This window comes from Cinclus cinclus, chromosome 5 (genome assembly GCF_963662255.1).
Source record: "Cinclus cinclus chromosome 5, bCinCin1.1, whole genome shotgun sequence".
Taxonomy (NCBI): Eukaryota; Metazoa; Chordata; class Aves; order Passeriformes; family Cinclidae; genus Cinclus; species Cinclus cinclus.
The window spans coordinates 62,779,947-62,800,537 of record NC_085050.1 but is presented as its reverse complement, the minus strand read 5'-3'; the positions used below and the strand labels follow the sequence as shown (position 1 = coordinate 62,800,537).

The 20,591-nt window shown below is 42.0% G+C and overlaps 1 protein-coding gene across 1 annotated transcript; it reads left to right on the top strand.

The window, feature by feature from the left end:
• Positions 1-770: 770 nt before the first annotated feature.
• PKD2 (polycystin 2, transient receptor potential cation channel) lies at positions 771-20,408 on the top strand. Its single transcript, XM_062493891.1, has 15 exons — positions 771-966; positions 6,174-6,287; positions 8,466-8,599; positions 8,982-9,232; positions 9,506-9,730; positions 10,273-10,501; positions 11,986-12,156; positions 12,584-12,765; positions 13,688-13,808; positions 15,640-15,738; positions 16,059-16,180; positions 16,757-16,874; positions 17,128-17,291; positions 18,098-18,245; positions 20,175-20,408. Exons 1-15 carry the CDS (start codon positions 786-788, stop codon positions 20,406-20,408), a joined length of 2,493 nt encoding a protein of 830 aa, XP_062349875.1. The 5' UTR covers positions 771-785.
• The last annotated feature ends 183 nt before the right edge of the window (positions 20,409-20,591 follow it).

The following is a 20,591-nucleotide window of genomic DNA, read 5'->3' as shown; positions in this document are numbered from 1 at the left end:
GTATTTCCCTTCTTTTTCAATCCCTACCTAAGGGAAGCGGGACGTAGCTTGGTTTCGGGGAAGCGTTTGTTGATGTAGTTCGCGGGGTGACTTTTGGGGTTCGGGACGGTCCATGGGGCGGTACCGGCGGAGGCTGCGGGACACGGCGGGCGAGCATCGCCCCTCGGGCACGCTGCTCCCTGCGCTGCCGGCGCTGTTTTGCTGTAACGGGAGACTTCAATAAAACCTCAACCCCCTGTACTTGCGTTACTGTTCACTGGGGCTCGGGCCGGGCGGAGGGAGCTTTAATACTTCCCCTTAAAATGATGCGAAATCGCCGTTGTTCACAAATTTAACCAACACAATCTCTCCGCGGGGCCTTCTCGCACCTCCGCCGCCGATGAGCGGCATTCCAAAGACCCAGCGCCGGCCCCTGCGCCGCTACCACGGGGCGGGCCGGGGCTGTCTTGGAGAGGGGAGGGAGCCGTGGGAGGAGGAGGAGGGCAGGAAGGAGGTCTCCCGCCGGGAGCCAGGGCGACTACATCTCCCTCCGTACCCCGGGCTTTCCGCCGGAGGGCGGGGCAGGGGCGGCGGTGGCGGCGGGGCCGATGGCGGGCGGCGGCGGCGGCGGGGGCCGGCGCGGGCGGGAGCAGCTGGAGCTGGAGCGGCTGGGCCAGGCGGCGCGGCCCGGATCCTGCCCGCCGTCGCCGCCGCTCTCCGCCTGCTCGCGGCAGGCCTGGAGCCGGGACAACCCGGGCTTCGAGCCTGAGGAGGACTCGGCGGCGGCGGCGGGGCCGGTGCTGGAGATGGACGTGGAGTGGGGCAGCCGGGCCGCGTCGTCGCTGGGCAGCGGCGCGGGGGTCCCGGCGGGCGGCGGGCGGAGGGCGCGGCGGGGCCCTGAGGGGCCGGGCCGCCTCCCGGGGCCGCCCGATGGAACCGCGCCACGCAAAGCGGCCTGGGCCAAGCGCCTGGCGCGGAGACTGCGAGGTGAGAGAGCCCCGGCCGTGCACCTCGCACTTCGCACTCCTCACTCACTCACCCCACACTCCTCACCCCGAACTCCGCACCCTGAGCCCCGCACTTCTCTCCCCGCACTCCGAGCCGGCTCCTCAGGCGCGGGTGCCGCTTGCTGCGCGCTCTAGAGTTATTTGTCGTGTCTCCTCTGTAGTTACCTGTAGTCCTCCTTTTCCTCTGTAGTGTCCTTTTCCCTCCATCCTTGCCCGTGTCTCTGTGTCCCCATCTCTTCGTGCACATCCATCTAACGATCCCCGTCCCGGTCACATCCCCCAGCACACGCAGATGCACCCACAGCTCATTCCTTCCTTTCCCCACCTCTCTGCCTCCCGGGTCTTACTCCTGCATGCTTTCCGTGCAGGGAAGGTTTAGGTTGGATACAAGGAGGAATTTCTTCACAGAAGAGGTGACATTGGAATGCACTGTCCTGAGAGGTGGTGGAGTAGTCACCATCTCTGAAGGTCTTTAAGGAAAGGCTGGATGTGGTACTCAGTGCCATGGTCTGGTTAACGTGGTGATGTTGGCTTGTAGGTTGGACATCATGATCCCCAGAGGTCTTTTCCAACCCTGGCTTTCCAGCACCAGGTCTTTGGAGAGTTGGAGCAGAATGCTTGTACTTCTCTCTTTCTCAGCATTCCCCATCTACAGAACAGGTGTTTAGGATGGCATGGGATAGATACTTAGAGTGGGTTGCTGGGAGGGTGTTTGAATCACTTTTTCTTGTCTGCAGTATTTGCAGAGCCTTGGTGCTGCCCTTGACAGTCAAGAGCTGCTTGTTGTCACACAGCTGATGACCAGGGACAGAACTGGAAGCAAAACTGAGCACACGTAAAGTGAAATTTTGGGATATCATTCAAAGCTTACTGCATTAACTCCCTACTGAGCACATATCAAGTGCAATTTTGGGGTGTCATTCAAAGCTTACTGCGTTAACTCCCTACTGAGCTGGCCTTGTACGGGGTTGATTTGACAACAGCAGAGAGAATGCTGGATGGGGAGTCGTTTGGATTTAAGGTTATGAGATTTAAGGTTATGGGTGACACTGAAAAACCTCCTTTCTTTTCAGAGAAGCTCAGAATGTCAGCTTCAAACTGTGAGGATTTTAAACAGAGCATTGGTTTAAGTGTTGGGCAAAATCTTTGTAGCTATAAGGCTGCAGTAAAAGCAAACCATATTTAGAAAATAAAGATTCTTCTTCTGAAATGTGGATTTTCTGAAGTGGTAGATGGTGCTGTTACTGGCTGCTATGGCATCAGTGGAACTATCAAAACAAACTTGGCTTTAAGCAAGGATTTGTGCCTTCTCTGATTTTCATGTGCATTCAGAGATTGTTTGCTGTAATGATTTCTCTGTCTTCAGCTGTATTGCAGCAAAATAAATCCCTCTTGAACATTGCAATATCTTAGTGGTATGGAAGTCAGACCTGCAGAGATTATGGAATAGAGAATGTTTTCTTTTTAGCAGATTTTTACTGAGACCATGTTCAATGACCCAAGTTGCTCCATAACAAGAAACCAGAATAACTACCAGTAATAATTGCATTGTGCATGAATTGGCCCTACTCTGTTTGGAGTCTGCAGTGGTGTGTTTGCTTTTAGTCTGTTGCTCACATATGAAATTGCCTGGGAAAAGAGCTGCTTCACATGGAGAAAGTTAAGTCCTTTTACAAAAACCTGTTTAAGTTCAGATGCCCCCTTCACGTTAGTTGTTGCCGAGAAGGAACCTCCGGTGTATGTTTTTAACTGTGGTGGAAAACAACAGTGTTTGTTGTACGAGAGGTGTGAGAGTGGCTTAGTTGTGACCTGGCACATGTCACTCCTGTTCCATCTCTGTCATGATTTGTTCAATTGTACTCAAAACAGTTTCTGTTGATTCCTGACCTCGTTGTATAGGCAAGAGTAGCTAAAGTTACTGCAGCTGACAGACCCTTTTCTGGCTCTTTGATGAGAATGTTGCCATAAATTCCTGGGTGCAGTAAATGTCTGGGTGAGACTTCGGTGCTGCACTTGCTGTGGAATAGGTTTCACCTTCCCTGAAGAATGTGATCCCTGTGCTGCACAGTTTAAAGGGCTGATTGATTGCAAACCTGACATTATTCGAGGTCACTTGAGGGATAACTGCGGGTTTACTGTTGCAAAGAGTGCTCCACAGTTCTTTTGACATTCCATGGATATCCATGAAGATCTTTGAAGACTGGAAAATGGTGCATTTTTATTTCAAGGACTGCAGGAAAGTTGGCATAGATTTATTTAATGAAATTCCATCTCACTAGACAGAATTCAAAAAGAAGGAATAATATTTTGGATAGCACAAGTGGTAGTGTCACCATGGCAAAAAAGGTGCCGCTCAGTATTGAAGGACTTTCAACAACAGCTTGCACTTTTACTTGCTGTGAGTTTAGAAAGAAAAATGCAGAGTGGATTTAAAGTATTGGGATTTTGGTAATTGCACCTGTTGGGGAAACTGTAACAGGAGTTACTAAGTGAATAGAAAGTCACCTATTTCAGACTATCTTTATATTTAGGGTCTTCTTTATGTTGAATCTGTTCAGATTCTAACATGAGTGTCTCTGAAGTCCCTTTAGTTCCTCTAGTTTTACAGACCTCTTCAGCAAATATGCCAGAAGCTTAGAGGAGAAGAGGAGGTGATTATTCTACTCTGTTAAGGAGGAAGTTACCAGAAGTTTTGATAGGTAAAAAAACGAGGTGTGTTTCCAGAGCCACCCTGGAAAAGTAATCCTGCCCTGTAGAGCTGTACTTGGTCACCCAGTGCTGCCATGTCCTTGTGTGTGTCATCACTGATGTGTGCTGGGCATTTCTTGAAAGGTTTTCTTAGTTATTGTTAAATGAAGGTACAAACTACCCTTCTCAGTCACTCATTAATTGTTAGTTTCCTGAAGACTGCAATATACAGAATAAGTATGAGCAACTGTTAGTTGCAGATTTATTTGACAAAAGTACACAGATTCTGTCAAAAAGTTGATGAATAGCAAATGTATATAAGGAAACAGAACAGTTTTGTTGCTTGAGCAGATGTCAAATCCATCACTGCTTACCTCTACTATTCTTGGTGCACCTAAATCAATATTCTAATAATGGGAAAAGGGGAATAATATTTATATATGTTGCAAAAATGTAACACCTAATGAAAGCTCCAAGCTAGCGGATGGGCAGATTCATTGTTCACTTAGCACAAAGATCATTGTATGATCCCTGGTGCTGTTTGGTTGGGTTTTTTCATTGCTGTAACTTTCTGTTCTTTGCTGATTTGACTCCTAACAATAGCCTAATATGACAGAGTTTGAGTTTGGAAGCTTTCTGCTTCTGCTCACCACATTTCTTATTGGTGAGTAATGTGCTGACAGCCGGGACTTGGCTTTCTCACCAGCTTAGCTCACTGGCTTTTCCAGTCTTTTCTTCCTCTCTTCCATAATGTTTTCCTGACTTTATTATGAGGGTTGCTAGTGCAACGTAGTGCTGTGCTAGAGGCTGAGTTTGTTGAGTTATTATTATTAGTGACTCTGTAAATGTTCTTGGATTTATCTTTTTGTCTTCAAGAATGACCTAATAGGAAGGATTTGGCGTTCAGTGTAGTAAAGTTGCAGCCTTTATCTGCACATTTTCAAACTTGGCCTTAAATAACAGTATTGAAAACAGCTTTGAAAAAGCTCTTTTATCTGGGGGGCTGACACTAGGGAAGGCCCTAAGTTACTAATTAAGCCGTGTGAACAGTGATTAATGCTAAAACTGTTAGTGCTTGCTGTGCCTGTGCAAGAGAAATTTCCAGGTTTATGTCACAACTTAAAAATGTTGTAGCTGAAAGGCTTCAAGAAACATCTAACACATTCTCTTTTTTTCTCATTTAGGCAGGTGGAAGGAAGAGCTTCCTTATTCCCATCTCTGTTAGTAAACAAAGGTCTGCAGCAAGCAGCTTAGCCCTTTGTCTTAGTCTTACAGCAGTGGTTGCAGATTGGCTGAACTCATGCTTCACTGTCAGCTTTATAATGTGTTTTGGCTATCCCTTGTTACTGTTCCATTTCAAATTACTGTGGTATGTTTGATGGATCCAAGGTTTTTCCTAGGGAGTTTGAGGTTACTACATTTCCATCTATTGAGAATGTAAAGGATGTTTTCAAAGGTTGGCTGTTTAAAACACCTGAAAAGGATGGAAGTTTACTGCAGTTCTGTAGGAGTGAATTTTTAGTTTTAAATGCTTTTTCTCTCATCTGAAACTAAGGTCAGATTGCCTTGCTTTAGCTTTAAATGAAGAGAAACTCCATGAAGAGAACACTCTGAGCATCAACAGCTGTTCCCAGCATTTTTGTCTGTTCTGTACTGGGCATAGGAAATAAGGATGGTGGTTGCTAACTGCATTTTGTTTCAAGGTAGTTGTTCATTTTAGAGACTCCATTTGAAGGATCCTTTTGCTTTTCTATTACCCATTCAGAAGGGATCACCAAAGTTCAATAGCTTTTCTCCCTGTCTTTTTTGGAATGTCAAGCATTATATGAAGTGAGGAATAGGCAGAAACAATTCAGCTGATGCAGTTGCTCATTTAGGCTGCTACTGATGTTTAATTGATAATTCTTTATTGTGCAGGGAAAGAAACCATGCTGAAATGCTCACCAACATCCCTTCTGTGTCTCTTGCTTGTCTGGGAGAGGAAGGTTGTGATTTGGTGTTTTAAAAATATGTTTGACTTAAGTATCCTCCTTTGATGTAGAAAATTAAGATTGCTGCTAAAGGCTCAATAACGAATGTGCATTTTTATTCATTGAACAGTGATTTTCGTGTTTAAAATAAAAAATACCAGACCACTGCACTTCCATTTCTTGAAGAATGGCTGTCTGTGCATGTCTCAGTATCGTTGTGTCTGTTTTTATGCCATGTGGTTCTAAGTGACAGCACTTCTGCAAATCTTCCACAGACTCTGTTAGAGTTCTGCTGAGCTGAATAATCCCTGGATAATTATGGTATCTCACTGATAATTGATACTGCCTCAGGTCCCATTCTGTCTATGAACAAAGCTCCTCTTGCTTGAACTTAGATCAGTTTAAAATCCATAGAAGAACCTGCAGCAAACTAGAAAGGTTAAGCTTTCAACAGCACTTATTATGTCACTTGTGTATCTGTACCAGACATCTGTGCACATCATTATAGATACCTCTTTTTCCTTTTAAGGTCTGTGGGGGACAAGACTCATGGAAGAGAGCAACACCAGCAGAGAGCGGTACTTGAAAAGTGTTTTACGGGAGCTGATCACGTACATGGTTTTCCTCATGATCCTGTGTGTATGTAAGTACTATCCAGCACCAGGGCATCCAGTTCTGTACTGGCTGGCATTCCAGAAGGAAGGTTGTTAGATGCAGCAGAATAATGGGTAGGTGTCTAGGCAAATACTTGGAATCAAATATTTCTCTTCTTACTGTGTGTGGACTGTTGCTTGAGACTGAAAATGCTACAACTTTTCTGCACCTTAACAAGTTTAGGATCTTTAGGCAGGATGATAATATGCTTGTTCTTTGTTTTTAGAGAGCATTTTTTTATTGTAGTACCACATTGCAATGAATACTGCTACACTTTTTGAAATCACTGAGCAGAAATCTGAAGAGGAGGAGTCAGTCATCCAGGGCAAATAATTAAACTACATCACCACATTCATCAGCAAGGTTATGTACAGGTCACAGCTGGAGAATTCTGTGGTTTGTGCCATTTGTTGTCTTGATGCCATAAGAAGTATCAACACTAGAGAACACAGAATAGAGTAACATCCAATTTACCATGCAAGAAAAAACTTCTTGTGGAGTTACAAAATATCTGCTTTATTTGTTTGCTAGAGAGAAAGCCAACAAAATGTGTACATTAAGTTAAGGTATCTTTAGAAAGCTGGTGTATTTCAAGTCTCCAGTTTTTAGTTGGGCAGGCATTTTTGCCCTAAAGGGCTGAAATGTTGGTGACACTTGAGTTGCCATTTATGATCAGTTGCAATACAACAAGATGATGTTTTAAATTTTTGTGAGAAGTAATCTTGGAGTGGAAAAGCAAAGGCAAAAGTACATTGGTAGGTTGTCTCTGAGACCAAGTCTGCTCTGCTTGAATGTAGCAGAACTACTAAAAAGCCCAAATTTTTTACCATTGACACAACTGATTTGATATTGTACTGCAGGCATGTTTATCTATTAAATATCATGGTTTTTTCCTTCCTGAGTAATTTCAGAATGCTTACAGCAGGTTTATGAGCAAAGCAGTGCGAGGCTGCTTGTGGCTGGCCCAGCAGGAGAAGTGTAGCAGTGAGGGGCCTGCCTTAAAGTGAAATTTGTTGCAGTGGAAGTTTGACTCTTAATTGGCTGTTAACTGTTTGTTTTGCTACAGAAAAATATTTTTGCTAACAGAATAAAGGAAAAATGTAGTGTGTTAAGTATCTAGAGATATTGCTAACTCATTAGTATTGTTTAAGTATCCTTTCTATTTTTCACATAGGCAATAACTGTAGGTCAGTCTGGTCTGTGGCTTGGCATGCCCTTGGGGAGTGCTTCCCCTTTAGAGCAGGCTAAATGCTGAGGACATTTCTTATTCTCTTGTGGTTTGGAGAGTACATATAGAGAGAGAACCAGGTATTGCACAGTCACATGGTACATTCCATGTACACAGCACAAGTCTATTAAAAATAGTTCTTGCTCTCCAGTTTGTAAAATTTATAAATTTCATGAAATTGCCAAAACTGATGTGTTTGTTCAGTGTAGGCCTAATCTTTCAGACTCCTCTGAGTTTTAACCACGGAGTGGTTCAAGTATTTACAGATGGTAGCAATACCCATGCCAGAGACTATTTCCTCAACCCTTCTTAGTTTTGTACATAATTTTATAATTTATGCTCTGTGGCCCTCAGCCATATCTTTGGCCCTGTGTGAGGAAGAGGAGTAACACAGTCATTTATTTTCTGTGGGAAGTTTCTCTTAAAAGCACTGCACATCTATGCTGGAGATTCATTGCCTAATCCATGTCATTCCCAGTGTCCTGCAGTATCCTGGTTGACTGTCATTATCTGCTCAGGCAGAGCATAGTTGTCCTGAGGTCTCAGTGCCATCTGTGCCAGTTCTCCATGCATGCCTTGGATAGCACAAGCCACCTAAGAAGGCACTGCCTGCCACTCTTCATCCTGCTGAATCGTGCCTTTGTTTTCCTTGAGGTTAACTTTGGTAGAAGCACTAATAATATAATGAGGTGTGGGAAGGAGAAGAGAGTATTATAAATTGATTGATCAGTCTACCTTTACTGCTTTTGTGTTTTAATCACAGTTGACAGATAAATGCTGCTTGGTGTGATGTTTTTTGGAGCTTAATAGTTCCACTACAAAATCTGTACAAAAGAAACCTGATGTATTCAAAATAAATAAAGTGGGTTTTTTTAATGTTATTTTTTTTCCTCTTTCCCTCATTTCTTTATCTCTCACTCCTTACCAAATCTTCTGCAGTGACTTATGGGACAGTGAGTTCCAGTATGTACTATTATACAAGGGTTATGTCACAGCTCTTCCTGGAAACACCTGTGTCAAAAACAGAGAGAACTGATTTCAAAACTTTGTCCACAATGGATGACTTCTGGAAGGTAATCTAAACCCAGGTTTTGATATCTCTGTTGCTTATATATATTTTATATCTCTGTGGTTCACAGGTTCTGTCATGAACTGTAAATTTATCCTGCAGGATCTTATTTCCTAACATGGTTGCATAGGCTTGTGCATGAAGAGCTATGTGCACAATGTCAAAGCTATGGAACAAAGTAGGCCTTTAATATGTGAAAATTTAGAACTCAAATAATGTTGTTGGGGCAGGGTAGGGCAAGTTTGTGGGATGACTTTGGAGGACAGGCAATAGTAAAGTCTAATGTCAGAAAAGTTATTAGCTGCAATTCTAACACTTCTGTGGAATGGAGATCTACACAAACAGTGCTGGCAACATGCAAACTGAAATTCTGTCATCCTCCCCAGTTCACAGAAGGCCCTTTGCTGGATGGTCTTTACTGGGAGATGTGGTACAACAACAAAACCATGGCAGAAAACAAAAGCTTCATTTATTATGAGAACCTGCTCCTAGGGGTGCCTCGCATTCGGCAGCTGAAAGTCAGGAATGGTTCGTGCTCCATACCTGAAGATTTAAGGGATGAAATCAAAGACTGCTATGATGTCTATTCTGTAGCTAATGAAGATACTGCTCCCTTTGGGCTCCGCAATGGAACTGCGTATGTAGCATTCCTGAAGATACATATCCTGTAGTTACTTTTTAATATCCTTGTGACCCATCATTCCATCTCAATTTTAAGGTTTTAGTCAAAGGAACTTTGTAACTTCTTTCTCACAGGGTTACATCAGAGCTTTGTAGCAAGCACACCTTAAATTAAAGCATATTTAAGTAACTAACGCATGTTTTTTGGTCAGGTTTTGTTGATGTCTGACTTGTTAATTGTAAATTGAGGGTGGAAGGACCAATGTGCTCTCTTTCACTTGTGAGCTAGCTGGACGTACACCAATGAGAAGGATTTGAATGGGAGCAGTCACTGGGGCTTGATTGCCACGTACAGCGGGGCTGGTTATTACCAGGACCTCTCGAGGACCAGAGAAGTGACAGCTCTGCAGATTGCAAGCCTGAAGAAGAACCTGTGGCTGGACAGAGGGACCAGAGCAGCCTTCATTGATTTCTCTGTGTACAATGCAAACATCAACCTATTCTGCGTGGTCAGGTATGAACAGAACCACGACAGAACCACACAGTTGCACAGTGTGGGTTGTAGACTTGGGGTTTTCTTGTGATGGCTTTGTTTTGGGGACATAGGTAAGTGTATGTTTTGTGAAAAGGGGACAGGCAATGAAGTGCCATGCCTCCCTGTCAAAGAAGTGAGACTCCTCATGGAATCTGTCCTGGCTTTCCTGGTGCCACAATGCCTTGGATGCAGTTTGCAAGAGACTTCTCTAGAGAGTTGGCTTATTCAAGTAAATACATGGGTATAGAGCATCAGCTTTTTGTTTAGACAGCATGAAACAGGCATAGCTGAAAACAAATCTTTCTGTTTCCTCACTGTTCCTAAAAGGCTTTGAGTTCTAGTCAAAATTGAGTGTGGTCACATTTACAGCTTTTGTGTGGTGTCTTCTCTGAATCATACATGGGTTTGTTTCTATTATTTAGATAATTATACAAATAAACCCAAGTGTCTTTTAGTAGTGCTTTTCATCTATTCTGGTTAAATTAAATTCTTTTTTGCTTTGCCTTTTTTTTAAAATGCAGGTTGCTAGTGGAGTTTCCAGCCACTGGAGGCCTGGTTACATCTTGGCAGTTTCAGCCTGTGAGGCTGATTCATTACATCTCGACTTTTGATTTTTTCCTGGCAGCCTGTGAAATGTCCTTCTGTCTTTTTGTTCTGTATTATATGGTGGAAGAGATCTTAGAAATTCGCATTCATAGACTGTGCTACTTCAGGAGTCTTTGGAATTGCCTTGATATCCTTATCATTGTGGTAAGTAACCTTTGTAATCGGACTAAAATTGCTTTCTAAAGTGCACTTTGTGGGAGACATGACTTACTCAGTGTTCCTATTGTGGTTTTAAGATACAGGACCATCATTAGGAAGGATACTTATGGACTATTAGGCTATTCAGTCTGAATAAGACAATTTTAGTCTGTGTTGCAATGTTGGTATGTTTTGCAAACTTGGTTGTTCTGTCTTCAGTGGTTTCAACCAGGTGCAATGTTAGAGTGTTTGCCCATCATGCTTTTCCACAGTTTTTGTTTATGCAAACTTGGCTTTTATTGGAGGTGACAAACTTGCCCTCTCTTCTATGTATCTGGTGCAGACTATTGCACTGATTTTCAAGCAAGAAAATCATCTGCTATAAGGAAGGGATTTGCATTTCAAGGAATGGGAGTGGGATTTGAATATGTTTACAAAGAACCACAAGGAGATTTATCGTGGTATTAAATACTCACCAGATAATACCAAGTTTGAAGAAGTGCCTCAAAATTGTGGAGTGCTAGCAGCTGTCTAGGTTAACTGGACAATGTTTCACATTAGTAATCTTAGTGCACCAGAAAATATGAGCTTTGGATATAAAGCTGCATAATAAATTCTCTCTGGACTCAGATCAAGCTGTGCTTACCAAAAGTATACAAAAACAGAAATGCTGAAACTATTCCAGTCCCACACTCGTTTTTTATCTTCAGGCTTGCATGAATCAAAAGTTTCAAGTTCTTGAAGCCAGTATTTGTAATCCAGGGAGATCATATTTGCATCACAATGCTTTGTAAATGAAGGGCTGCTTAGGAGGATGTTTACATGAACTGCGTGCTGGTTTTTACACTTAATGGTTGGACAGGGATAAGATGTTTTGATGTTACAGTCAGTGGAGAGTATTCAAGTGTGAGTGTAAAATTCAGTTCACACAAGAGGTCAGAATTCTATGTTTATGTCTCGCCTGAGGGGCATTGTTTAAATGTAGGATTATGTACTTATGACTCCCTATATGTGGTAATTGTTCACTTACAGTAATGAACAGCACATTTGCAGAAGTCAAAGCAAGAAATGTCCATGGTAAAACTGCAGCTTCTCAGCTGTTGCTTGTTCTGGGCAATACCTCTCAGCCTGTGCTCTGGAGAAACTGTAGTACCTTTTTGGCTACTGCTGTCTTCCTGCTCTTTGTTCTTTTCCACCTTTGTCTCTTTGAGTTGTCATATTCCCTTCCTTATATTTTCTTCTCTGTGACAGCATCACTTCTCTAATCCTGCTAGATGTCACTGTCATCTTGTTCTTCACCTGTGGCAAGGAAATTACTTCTAAATTTTCTTACTCCCAGACTATTTGTTTGTTGTCAGAACTATAATGGTTTTACTGTGAAATGCATGAAGTTCCTCATATCTTAACTTTATCTGACATAAATGTCTCAAACATGTTGTTTTAAAACCCTAATCACCTTTTGTAAATGTGTGTGTTTCTTTTGTCCTCAGCTGTCTGTGGTAGCTATAGGAATTAGCATCTATAGGACATCAACTGTTGATATGCTCCTGAAGAAGCTGCTGGAAGATCAGAACTCATTCCCCAATTTTGAACCCTTGGCATATTGGCAAATGCAGTTCAACAACATTGCTGCAGTCACGGTGTTTTTTGTCTGGATTAAGGTAATTCCAAGACAGACATCCATATTCTAACATTAGAATGTAAGCAGTATGCTGAGTTTCATGAGACACATTATTTGAGGTTTACTCCTACTTCTTTTGAAGTCAGTCATGTGAGAAAGAACAGACTCAGAAAGTGAGAACAGTGATAACTTCTTTCAGATTAAAAGCAAAGTTGTAATTTTCCACAGGTTTAGTCTGCTCTTGTTTAGATCTAGAAGATGTAGTCAGTGCTTGTGTTTTGTCAGTAGACATGTTAAAAATGTTTTTATTATTCCTCAGTTGGTAAGTCAGTAATTCTTACTGGGTACTGCTTTGTCTCAGTCATGTTCAGTAACACATCTCATGTAAATGAGTGGAGAGAAATTACCTTAAGAAATTGTCTTCCTTGTCTTTTCAGCTCTTTTATTTTCTTTTTTTCTTTTAACAGCTTTTCAAATTTGTTAACTTCAACAGAACAATGAGCCAGTTATCCACCACGATGTCTCGCTGCGTCAAAGATGTCATTGGCTTTGCCATTATGTTTTTTATTATTTTCTTAGCATATGCTCAGTTGGCCTATCTTGTCTTTGGCACTCAAATTGATGACTTCAGTACCTTCCAGGACTGCATGTAAGTACAGGTATAAAAAATGCAAAAAAGATTTTGGTGCATTGGTGCATTGGTTGCTTTATCAGAGGCAAATCTTGTGACATCCATCTAAGCAGATAAGCTGCAGGCACACTGCTGTTGATACAACCTGGTAGCAAACACATTTTTATAGCATTTTAATCTCACTGTTATTGCTGTGAGATTAAATAGAGCAGTAAGCTATAAATGACAGGGCTAGATAGGTGTGGTATGATTTTTATAGCAGTTGCTTACATTCCTAGACAAAGCAATGACTCCATGTTCAGTGGTTAAATGTTTACTGAAATGCTGGATGCATAATAAAGCTGTGTTCTTGATAGTGCTCATAGTTGCTTGACTCAGAGTCCATCTCAGCCAAACACGAAATCTTTAAGTGTTCAGAATCCAGCAGAGAGGACTTAATGTAAGATTACAAGTCAATTTTTCCTTGGCTGATTTGGTGCAACATAACCTGATTGTAACTGAGGCAATTAACAGGTTGTTCAGTCACTGATTTCCCCTGCTCCCTTACACTGGGGCAGTGTTGCAGAGTTTCTTGCAGAGAAGTGAAGGAACAGTAAATATGCTGATGGTGCTGTAAATTGCCAAGCTTCTTCCAGCTCAGAGGGAGAGGTTTGGGGTTGTGTGAGAGAAATGGGAGTTGGTCACAGTAGTAATTGTTAGTTTGCTCTGCTTCGTGTTGTGACCAAAAGGGAGAAATAACCACCATGGTTTTGACTGTGAGTTTGGTTATGCCTGTAAATGTGCTTGATTAATTGTTTTTGCAGTCCCTGATAAAGTGATATAACAGTGCTGACCTCTCTGCAGCCCATCAATCTAACTGCTAGAATAAAATAGTTTGAGAGTTCTTGCACAGCTCCAGTAATATTTTCTTCAATTTCTGGATGTGTTTTGTTTTTTTAAGATTTACTCAATTCCGCATCATTTTGGGAGACTTCAACTTCACAGAGGTTGAAGAAGCCAATCGAATTTTGGGACCCATTTATTTTACTACATTTGTGTTCTTTATGTTCTTCATTCTTTTGGTATGTATGCTTTGTTTGTGTGGGGTAGGTCAGTGGCTGTTTTTGCATCACTTGTCATTTGATTCCTCCTGCTACTTTTGGGGCTTTTTCTGATTATGGTGAGTGTATGACCCATGAAGGGGCCTGACTGCTACAGGGCTGGTCACTACACTCTTGCCTTTTTACTCCTCATTTAAAATTGATTTGCGTAGTTGCATTGTGTGTTTTTTGTCCTTCTCATGTAGTGCTCCATGTAGGTTTTTAAAATTTATTATTATTATTATTATTATTATTATTTCTAGAATCTGAATAGTGGCTGGTTGGCATACACAGCAAGGCTGTATCTTTTGGTGAAAAGTAGCTGTACTGTTCCATGCAGTCTCTTGGTTTATAAAGTGCTTTAATGTGTGGCTGGTTGTGTTTACAACAGCCTTGTTCTTGCATGCCACACACAGATTTGCCTGCTGTAAAAGCATTTCTTTATCATCATAATTTTTAATGTTATTTAGTGACCATTATACTTAGTACAGCTTTTTATTACTATTTGAGATGAGGAGGAATGGCATTCAGATTTTATTTGTGGGAAAAGATTTCATATTGGATGTTCACTAGTAAGGAAGCAGAGAATTTTAAGCGTTTTGTGAGAAATTTAAGTGTTTAGTGAGATGGACCAGTATTCAGTGGCAAAATAACATATGTGTTACTATGTGCCAAAGGCTCACATAAAGCAGGTTTCTTATTTGCTTTGTAGCCCCTCACACATTCCATAGGAACAGTCTAGTGTCCAGCAAGGAAAAGAAATACCTTTTTTCTAAGGAGCAACAGAAAAGCATTGGAAGGTGAAATCAGAGCAGGTTATCCAAAATACTCACTGTAATTTGTGTGTTTTTTAGTATTTGGGAAGCCTCTCATTCAGCCTGAATGAAATGTTGATGGAAATCCCTTGACACCAGTCTGAGACCTGGAAATTAAGTTATGGGAGATGGGCAGAAAGCACCAACTCTTAAAGTTGGGCAGAACAGCAACAAAAAATAGCACAACAGGGAGTTGTCAAGTTACCTCTTACTTCTTCTGGTGTTGGGCATGGATGCACAAAGATACAGCACTGAAAGATTGTTCCAAGGCATGTTTTTTAATCCATGAGGAAACAGAGGATAACACTGCCTTTCTACATACAACATGCCAGTAAATTTAGTAACTCTTTTTGAACATGAATATGCAATTTGCAATTCAGTCATGTTTACTCCATGTCCAGCAGGAACCTTTCAGTAATGACAGCTTGGTTTGATTAAATTACATGCTTGTCTCAAGGTTAGTGAGACAGGTATTTTCTCTTTTCTCTGAACAAGAAAGAACTCTTTCCAGACTTGATGCCATAAATGCCATGTACCATATTTTAAGCTTTTTGATTTTATCTTTAGTCTGAAATGCAAGCAGAGCTGTAACAAGATAAGAACCTTTTGTTTGTACTGGTTACTACAGGATGAATAGTTGACTTGATTCCTCAGGCATTTTTGTTGCCAGCTGTGTTGCCTGGATTAATTCACAGCTGTTACCTGAGTAAGTTTGGCCTTTCAGGGTTTACTGCCACTGCTGTGTGTAGCTGTGAACCCTCTCTGTAAAGTAATTCTCCAGTTATGTTAATAACCAGTGATGTTGATTAAAATTTGTTATACTGCAGCACATCATATTTCAGTATCAAGCTCTGGATGTTAGTTTCTTTTTAAACCACCATTTTCTTTTGGCCTTTAAAAACAAAATTCATGTTAAAGCCTTCACAAGAAGGTCATAGGAGTAGTAGGGCTTAGTCTTGTTGAAATTTGAAATTTCAGTATTTTTGTTTTCTCTTCAGAATATGTTTTTGGCCATTATCAATGATACCTACTCTGAAGTCAAATCAGATATGGCACAACAGAAGGCAGAAATGGAATTGTCTGACCTTATCAGGAAGGTAAACTTAATGCTTTGTTTGATTGACATCTTGTTCCTCACATCTGAACTGATTTCATAAAATAGTATATAAACTATATGAAGTAAAGCTGGCAGCAGCTGGTGAGTACACATCTCAGTTAAAGTAAATTAATCTGAGATGAGTGTAAATTAAGGGAGTGAAAACTTCCCATCACAATGTACTTCAGTCATCTGAGACTTTGCCTTGAATGACCACACTGAACACACTGAAGGAGTACAGTAACTGATTTCTGTAATCAATCAAGTTATTAGAAATCTCATTTCATGAGAAAAACAACAAAATTTCACTCTCTCTTTTAGGGCTACAACAAAGCCATGATCAAACTTAAACTGAAGAAGACTACTGTTGATGACATTTCAGAAAGTCTGAGGCAAGGTGGAGGAAAACTCAATTTTGATGAACTCCGGCAGGATCTCAAAGGGTAAGGGAGTTGTTACTTCTTGCCTTGAACAGTATCCCCAGGGACATGTGATGTTAACTTTTTGATGTGATTTTCCTCTAGCAGAAGTACACTAATGTGGGTAAAGACACACACCAGAGTATTTTTCTCTCTACTATGGCTGGTGTTGGCATCCCACACCAGGGAATGGTTTTGGAGCTCTTGGGCCCAACCTCCTTGAATTTCTGTGTTTTGGGGAGAAAGCCACAGAAATCTCTGAGGAAGCAGAGACCTAAAGCCTTTGAGGAAATAGTTATGTTTCTATCAGACCACTGCAGGAGTTTGTGGACGATCAGGAGTCCAAGGCAAGGGTACAAATCAAGGAGAGATAGAAGGGAGTTGTGAAGGAGAAAGGTTCAATGTAGGAAAAATTGATGCTTTAACTAATGAAGGGTAAAGACTGAGGGGTTTTTATCAGTGTTGTATATTTATAGGCAATGCTGGGATGTCTTTGTCATGAGGATGAAGGTTTGTCTGAAGTGATATGTTTTCTAGTACAGAGTTCTTTCAGCATCTGAAAAATGGAAAGTAAAGCAACTGCTTTTACTGCCTTTTCAGGAAGGGGCACACTGATGCAGAAATTGAAGCAATATTTACCAAATATGATCAGGATGGGGACCAGGAATTGACAGAGCATGAACATCAGCAGATGAGAGATGACCTGGAGAAAGAGAGGGTGAGCTCAGCACCAGGAGTGGGATGCCACCAGCACTGTCTGCCAGTCTTGTCTCTGTGCTGGTTTCCTGCCTCAGAAAAATCCTCTTGTCTCCCTTCACTTCTGCTGTCATTCCTGGCTGGCTGAGCAGAACTATGAAAAGGCACAGGGGAGCTGATAGAGGACAGGAGCTCTTTGACCTTGACACCAGCATCCCCCATGTACAGGTGAAAGTTTTTACATCTCTCTCTCTCTGGCTTGTGTTTTCACAAAGGAGGATCTGGACCTGGATAGGAGCTCTCTGCCACGTCCTCTGAGCAGCCGCAGCTTCCCCAGGAGCTTAGATGACTCTGAGGAGGATGAGGATGAAGACAGTGGGCACAGCTCCAGGAGGAGGGGCAGCAGCTCTAGTGGGGTTTCCTATGAAGAGTTCCAAGTGTAAGTTTATCCTCCTGAGGGGGACAAAGCTGCGTGTTGGGTTTTGGTTGTTATTTTTTTCATTGTGGGTTTTCTTCTATGGGTTATATAGTATCCTCTCCTTCATATTAATCAAATTACTAATAAAAGTAAGTGTTATGTTTTTTTTTTGTGCATAAGTCACTCCTTTTAGTAGCTTTCATATAATATCTGAAGTGGAAGTGCCTTAGAGAGCCTCATGGCAGTTGGTTAGAGTATAGAAAATCAGAACAAACAAACAGAAAAATAACCAGCAACAAAACTTCTGTCCTTAAAACCTCATCATTGAAAAGTCAGAGAAAAGGGTCGTGTTGCAATAATGCCAGAAAAGACTTTTCTGGCTTTTTAAGCAGTAAACTTGAGTTTATTTTAGGTTCAGTGAAAACTTTGACGGTTGTTTTTAACAAGATCAAGTTACTTGTGAGTGTGTATTTCGTCCGAAGTGATAGATCTCCATATTAATTAATTACAGCAATATAATAAATTAATTATAGCTAAATAAATAATTGTGTAACTGGAACCAACAAATTTTCATGATGATGCTCTAAGAGCAGTGAAAACAGAGTGCTTTCCCATGTGCTTTTTACCCCATGTGCTTTGCCTCTGTTTTTCTTTCTCCTGTGGTTGTACCTTGTCCCTCCTGGACAGTAGGACTGGTTTGTGGGAAGTCAGAGGCATGCTTGGATAACAGTGGTGTCCCATCCTTGTCTGCTCTGTGTGTTGACATGCCAGAACATTGCTGAGTGGGCAGTGTCAGAGTCACTGAAGCTCCCACTTGTTGCCCTCAGACTCATGAGGCGGGTGGATCGCATGGAGCATTCCATCGGCAGCATCGTCTCCAAGATCGATGCTGTTATCGTGAAGCTGGAAGCCATGGAGAGGGCCAAGCTAAAAAGGAGAGATGTGTTGGGAAGGCTGTTAGATGGAGTGACAGAGGTAAGAAACTCGCTCTCTGTAGTCTGGTCACAACCTGCATGTCTTCCTTTCTGTTGGCACCTCTTCCTAGTGCCTGTCTTGGCAGGATTGAAGGAGTGGTGGGAAAGAGGAGGTGGGTGCTTTGGCAGTGGGTGAGTAATTTCATTCAGGTGTTAGGAAAGCATGAAATCTAAAACACGAAATTTTGGGAACACGATTCAAGATTCAGATATGAAAATGTCTTACAGAAGGCCTATGTCACCATTTAAACCTGTGATCTGGACAGCAGTGCTGTTCAGTAGTTGCTGAAGCAGCTCTTCCATCCCTTGGTGTCTGTTGGGATTAATACAATGTTTTTTGTGGACTAGTCTGTTAGAGTCTATGGGATCCAGCCCAGTCTGCTCTTATTCTCCTTTGTTGCTTCCGGGACTGTGTGGGGCAGGTGGGAGTAGGTCACTTCTGTCACCAGGGTTACCTGACTTCTACTGCTCCCCCTTTGACTCTCTCTTTCCTGAGGGCCCTTTGGAAGTGGCCAGTGGGAGAAATGTGCTATTTCTGTAGATGCTCAAATTTGTCAGGTAGAATACAAGTTTTGCTTTCCTAGGTGGCAAGCTGGTCATTTCATCCCTGGAATTAAAACAATTTGCTCTGGGAGCTGTTTCCCCATTAGCCTATGGAAATACTCAAGCTATGTTATATATAGCCTCAATGTAGGGATGGGACCACTGTTGGGCTAAAAACAATTTATTACTCAGATGACCATCAGCCTCAAAGGCTGAGATTTTAGAGGAGCAAGAAGTTGGCCATAGCTCAAGTTAGTCACAAGTTTCTTTGTTACAAGGCAATATATTATCATTCTAATCCAATGGAAAGTTGCCACAAAGTTTATTTTGTTTTTCTGGTCTATCCCCTTTACTCAATTCTGCTGCACTGTGTATACTTTTATCCAATGAGTTACTACTACAGGTACACACATCATATGCTTCTCTTATAACATCTAAACTCTTATCTTACTCTATACAATTCCACTACTACACTATAAAACCCTTCACCATCTTACCCAATACGGTTTCTTACTTAAGGCATATTCTTACTTGCAACTATAGAAATGTAAGTTTGTAATTTTTCTGCTTAATGTCTGTGCACTTTTATTTTTGCATCAATCCAAGCTTCTTCCAAGGCTGCAAATCAAGCCCTTCAGTATCTGTGGAAGTTTCTATCTTTCCATTTCCTACAAAGCGATATAAGAATTCCCCACGGTTGTAGAGGGTTTTGCCTAGACTGCAGTTTGGAAGCTGCACTGTTACACTGGTGGGTGTTTTTTGCACCACTTAATTAGTGGTTTGTCTTAAGTCTCTTCTGTCTTCACTCAGAGCCAGGATTAAAAAATACATTAAGGAAATGGATTTTCTTGTGTTCGGGCTTGGTTGTTTATTAAATCTTGTCAAAAAGTATAGAACATTCAGCAACACTTCTAGTCACCAGGTAGAAGTGAGCAAAATGGAGACAGGTCCAGCTAGCTACAAGGTCTCTTAAAGCTAAACAGTCCAGTAGAGAATTAACACCTATATTATTTATACTTTTAACCCACTAACTAAATTCCCGCTGTGGCCCCGACTGTCCAACCAGAAATTACCACCTGAAACCATGAACAAGAAGGAAGATGAGCACTGAAGGAGTCACCACCCAAAATCCTCCATCTTGTCCCACACCTATTACTATATTATAAAAACCATGAATTTAAAACCCTTCACCGTGTGAAAGCACACACTTCTATTTAACTACACACCTGAGATTTTAACTTGGAATTTACATTTGGAACCCTTCTCCAAGGCCTCAGGTCAAAAGCAGTGTTCTCCACGGGGTCAGTGCCTGACAGCACAGAAAGCTCACAGAAAGTTTCTGGGATCCAATATTGCACTTCCAGCTTGTGTCTTTTCATGTGTTTAGGATGAAAGACTGGGCCGGGACAGCGAAATCCACAGGGAGCAAATGGAGCGGTTGGTGCGGGAGGAGCTGGAGCGCTGGGAGTCGGACGACACGGCCTCCCAGATGAGCCATAGGCTGGGAACACCCCTGGGGCTGAGCGGGCAACCTCGCTCCAGGAGCTCCAGGCCATCCTCTTCCCAGTCTGATGGCCTCGATGCAGCAGCAGCAAACGGGGGCAACAGCATCCATGTGTAGCTTCGTAGGTCATTCCAAATGTTTCAGGTCAGTGTGCGAGAAGATAAAGAACTGGACGCTGCACGTTTCGATATGAAACAAGCAAATGCCACTTTATTGTTGTCTTCTCACCCTAATATACAATTTCTCTCTCCCTGCATGCCATGACACAACTTATCATTGGTAGAAGCCTTCTTGGCACGA

Coding starts and splice junctions, on each gene's coding strand:
- PKD2 (XM_062493891.1), top strand. CDS start 786: ATGGACGTGGAGTGGGGCAGCCGGGCCGCGTCGTCGCTGGGCAGCGGC. Junction 6,288..8,465: donor CCTCATGATCCTGTGTGTAT/GTAAGTACTATC, acceptor AATCTTCTGCAG/TGACTTATGGGACAGTGAGT. Junction 9,731..10,272: donor AACCTATTCTGCGTGGTCAG/GTATGAACAGAA, acceptor TTTAAAATGCAG/GTTGCTAGTGGAGTTTCCAG.